General features: G+C 39.8%; 1 protein-coding gene across 4 annotated transcripts in view; it reads left to right on the top strand.

The window, feature by feature from the left end:
- Fhl5 (four and a half LIM domains 5) overlaps positions 1-4,965 on the top strand; it is a 42,339-nt gene that overhangs the window by 16,110 nt on the left and 21,264 nt on the right. The window contains exon 1 of one of the 4 annotated variants that reach the window (XM_013351816.2): positions 392-447. The exons of the other annotated variants lie outside the window; for them this stretch is intronic. Within the exon in view, the coding sequence (XP_013207270.1) occupies positions 445-447 (3 nt within the window). The 5' untranslated portion in view covers positions 392-444. Of the gene's footprint in view, positions 1-391; positions 448-4,965 lie in introns of those variants that run through there. 4 annotated transcript variants of the gene reach the window in all.

Raw genomic sequence — 4,965 nt, 5'->3', positions numbered from 1 at the left:
TGCTTTAAAGAAAAATAATGATTACAATGACAGAAAGGAATATAATATGTGCATAACATACACAAATAACAAATCAGCTTTATAAAGTAGAAGTCATAGTTTATTCAAAGCATTTTCTCTAACTTCTCTATCCTCTTTCAATATCAAATGTTAAATTTAATCTGAACTCTGATGCTATATATTTATCGCCACCATACTCTTAAAAATTGTTTTATCAAATTGTGTGTGCATGCATGCATTGGTTCTTGTAAGTGTGTACATACATGTGTGTGTGCATGTATTCATGCATGCGTGTGTCTGTGTGTGTTTCCTGATGACTGTGTTTGGCTAGTTGAAACTTATGTGAGTGATACATCATTTATGGAATCTTTGCTACTTGCCTGTTTTACAGAATGTAAAGTTTGGTTGGGGAGGATATCTGGCCTCGTCTGATTTTACTCCCATATGGTAAGATGGCATAGAAACATATATTTATTTATTTGTCCTTTTGTCCTTCATGGACACTCAGTCTGTGTTTTGCTATATGGATAGTATATTGTACTGAGAATACATATATAATTGTTATTATTTATCTATTGGTATAGTAGGGCTTGCCAAACTCTTTCAGTAGCTGTGAATTAAACTGAGAATGTTTCCAAGTAGCACTTTTGTCTCTCCTTTAATACATTTTCTTGGGTCTGTCTTCAGCTGCCCACCTCTTCTCCATTATGAATTTATATGACTCCTTTCTATGCACATCTAGATGTGGGCTCTCAATGGATAAGCAACTTGCAAGACCTTCTTTGATTCCGTGGTTTATTTTCACTAATTTGACTTCCTGTCAAACAGAAGTTCTTACCTGTAACTTAACATGGATTCCATGAATGTACTCTTTCTGTCTTAAGAGCATGTTCTTATTGACATGTCCATGAGACCATCTGTATTGTCAAAGTTTTTGTTTCTCCTACCTTATAGTCTGGCAGAAATGATGTTTTCACATGAAGGGAAATTGTATTTGTCGAATTTACTGTTTTTTCACTTGGAAGTTCGCTTGCCCCAGGGCCATTTCTGAAAAAAAAAATTGTCCCTTGTCACTCATCTTGGTCAATAGACCTTTACAACATGTTGTGTGTAACACTGTTTCCAGTCACGTGTCTGTCTGTGCAGGGTTAATTTCTAAGCCCTCCCCCCCCCTTCTCAAGGATCTGTAATGTTAACACTGTGTTTGTACCACGCTGTGGGCTGCAATTGCTCTGCACTGGCCTTACATCTGACTCTGGAAGATTCCCATCTTGTCCTTGATTGACCGTGATTTGATCATTCTTGGGATTCATGTTCCTATGTGGATTTTAGAACAAGTTCATAAATGCCACCAAAAATAGCCCAACACTGTTTTAGTTTGACCTGCAGAGCAAGTAGAGAAAAAGCAACAGATGCAGAACAATGGCTCTTCAACACCATAGATATCGTCTATCCTTCCACTTTTCGGGAGTTTCTTTATAGTCTCTCAAAGGTTTTATAACTTTCTATGTAATGGTTCAATAAGTGAGAAGTTATGATGCTTCAAAATCACTTTTAATATTTTTTCTCTCTATTATTGCTGTTGAATGATAATAGAATAAATTTCTCACCTACACATTTTATCCATTCTGATAACCTGAAGACATACTAGAACACTTGATTCCCCAGTCAGGTTACCAACAAGCAATGCATTTGTTTCTTTCCATTCTTGGTTTTGCTGTCATTGTTCTTGTTTTTCTTTACTTACTTTGATGCATGTTATGACTTATGGTGAAGCTGAACAGAAGTACCTGCCACAGGCATTCTTAGCTAATTTCTGTTCTTTTCTCGGAGCTCTTTCTCCCCAACTCGCAGGGTCCCTTTTTACTTTCCTGGTTTCTGCCATTCCTCCAGTTTATATACTCACACCTGAATTAGAACTAAGATTGACAAAACAATATGCCGTGCTTGTTTTTGAAAAAAATGTCTTTCTTTCCTATCCTCTCTTTGCCCTTTATTTTATTCTATCTTTGGAACTTTTCAAGCCTGGAGTGACAGAAAAATCCTCATTGTGTGTGTGTGTGTGTGTGTGTGTGTGTATTCAAGCCAGGTCCTGGGCACTACTAACCAAATTTCATTGTTGACCTTATTCTTTTAAACTAAAACCCAAAGGAGAAGACCTCAGTCGTCACTAGTTGTCATGGTCACCACAGAAGGCTGGGAAGCCTTCTGTGAAGAAGCGGCTCCTCCTGAGCTTCTTCCTTTTACTTGCTTGCTGATTTCTTACTGTTTGTAACTCTGACCTCTTTTTTTTCTTTTAACAGGGACAAAATGCATTTTATTTTGTTTTTTATTTCTACAAGAACAATTTTGTGCATTCATTTTTTTAAACTTTCAACAAAACTTTGCAATTAAGTTTTAACTCTGAAATCTGTCATCAACTAGTATTAAGACTATTTTGGAAGTGCTTTTTTGCCCCGGCTAAAGTTGTCCTTAACCTGCCCTGCTATGTTCCCTTTAGTTCCTCTTAGATCCTTTGTCTACTACAGTACAGCAGCTTTCTCTGCCTGCTTTGTTCCCTTCACACACAGCATGTGTTTATCCGCAAGCCTTTTTACCTTTTCTCCTTTTCTGTGCTGCAACTTCCTCATCCAATACCTTAATATCACACCCCCTCACCAGCAATCTATCCGCCATCAAATGGCTCAGCTATGACAAAAGCCAAACTTGCTTTAGTGCAACACTCTAAGTTTGTAGACAGGCAGCCGGATGCCTCTCAAGTCCAGTTCTTCAAAATCAGTTCACATCAATTTGAATTAATCTTGACTCTCAATTAGTTTTCTTCCATGCCCCATCTTCTGTAACACACTAATCCCGGAAGGACCCAGGCGTGAAATCTCAGGATGGTTCTTTCTGACTCCTCAAGACATGGTGAGGTCCTACTGCATCGTGACTCACCTTCACACGCCTAGATCTATCCTCTTCTGAGTCAGATGGACATCACCTCCAGCCTGAGCACTGCAAATGCCCCATCCCTCCCGCATACCACTTGTGTTCTCATTCACCCCCCTTGCTTCTCATAATCCCAGAAGTACGTACATGAATGTGCTATGGTATTACTTCTCCCAATCTCGAAAAACCCTGTCTCACCCTCTCCTGTTCTCCATTTTATCAGACTGCACATTTGGCAGGATACAGCACATAGCCCGTATGTGTGATGGATTGTACCATCTACACTTGTGTAAACAAACTCTAGCCACTACTTCAATAATGGAATTGATTAATGACACATTTCTCAGAACATATCCCTGCCTGTAACAAGATATGATTGTGTAAATCATACATATGATTTATGCCGCTTGGCATACATTTCTTGTCCTTGTCTAAAAATGCCTTGTATCTACAAGTGTGCTTCCCAGTTACGTTAGCCCTTCCCTGTAATCTCAAAGACAGAGAAGTTTATGCAGGTATTCGGCTCCAGGTTCTAAAAGGTGCAGATTTGAGTTTCCAGATCCTGCTTTTCATCATCCAAGTGATCATGGCTTCAGAAAATAGTTTCTTCACTTGCCAAATGAGGAAAATTTATAATTGGCTTTGGGGCTTTGGGCTATTGTAGTGAAGATGTAAAGAACCTACATGCATTTGTTAAAATGGTGTGCAGCTTTCAGGAAACTCCATGGCATATAAGCAATTCTCTTACAGCAAAGGAGGCACTGCTCACGTCCATTCTACCCTATGATTTATAAGTCAGCTCTCTACCCCTGCCCAATTGTTGCCTCTCGCTCCGCCATTCCTACTGCCATTCACAGCCAAAGGCTACTTATGGCACCTGGGAAACTGACTGTAGGCATCCAGAATGGGTGGTGATCATTCATCGCTCCCAACCCACTTGCCAACATAGAGCACGTGTGGCACTATTGCTAGGCTCACTCCAATAGGGAATCTACAAAAAGGATATGACCAAAGTCAGATTTGGTGAACCAATTAGATTATTGAGGTTTCTTACAAGAGTACGAGTGAGAGCTTACTTACGGGAGCAGAAACGACTCCAAGAGAGCTGCATCTCCAAAGCCTGCTTGAGCCACATCTCAGAAAAACTGGGACCCTGAAGTGCACTGCACAATTTGAGGGCGGCTATAGGACAAAGTGTGTCTTCCACGCAGCTGGGCTTATCCGAGCCTCTTCCAGGCAACTTAGAATATCTGAGAGTCTTTAAATTTGGAGATGAAGGGATCTATAGAATCTTTTTTTCCTGAGACACGATGAGGTGTCATAATTATTTGCTTCCGGGGTTTTAAGCAGCTCCCTTGTAGAATGGAAATTATCAACTCAGGAAATTGCTATATAACCAAGACATAGGAAGAGATTTTTTCATTATATATCTCCCCTCCAGGGTTCTGGTTAGCAGGGCTAAGGGAACTTTCTGAACACACACACTGGAAGACGATCCAGGAAAATGTTTTCACCTAGGAGACTAAAGCCAAGGTTTGCAAACTATAATATGCCAATTACACAAGCACAGATGCAGCTTCTCCGAGTAGCTCCTGAACGTGTGAGGGAAATAACTGCTCTGTCTCCTTTCCTGTAAAGATAAGAACAGAACCCTGCCCCAACCCTATATGGTTTCCTTACCACCTATATGGATCTCACCATTGTGATGAGCTGTTATTTCACTTTTTGAAGAGGTTTCTCCTTTTAATGCAAAGCTTTATTAATTATGATGGCATCCATAGTTTGCCTTCTGTGGAAACAAGAGCAAAACTCCTTCCCCAACATAACACATCTGGTTTCCATTGTGAGGTCAACACATCCTTGAAATACACTGGTTAATTCAATTCAGAAGTTTTTTCATTATCCAATGCCTCTCTGCTGCCGTTTTTTTTTTCTTTCTCATTAACGTTAAGACAATTCAAGGTTATTCATCAGTATTGCTATAGGATAGGGTCGTTTCAGGTTCCCTATCCTCATCTGCCCAAGGAACTAACT

Source organism: Microtus ochrogaster, linkage group LG5 (genome assembly GCF_000317375.1).
Source record: "Microtus ochrogaster isolate Prairie Vole_2 linkage group LG5, MicOch1.0, whole genome shotgun sequence".
In the NCBI taxonomy this organism is placed as follows: domain Eukaryota; kingdom Metazoa; phylum Chordata; class Mammalia; order Rodentia; family Cricetidae; genus Microtus; species Microtus ochrogaster.
The sequence above is the reverse complement of the archived record's forward strand: the minus strand, read 5'-3'. Positions and strand labels throughout refer to the sequence as shown.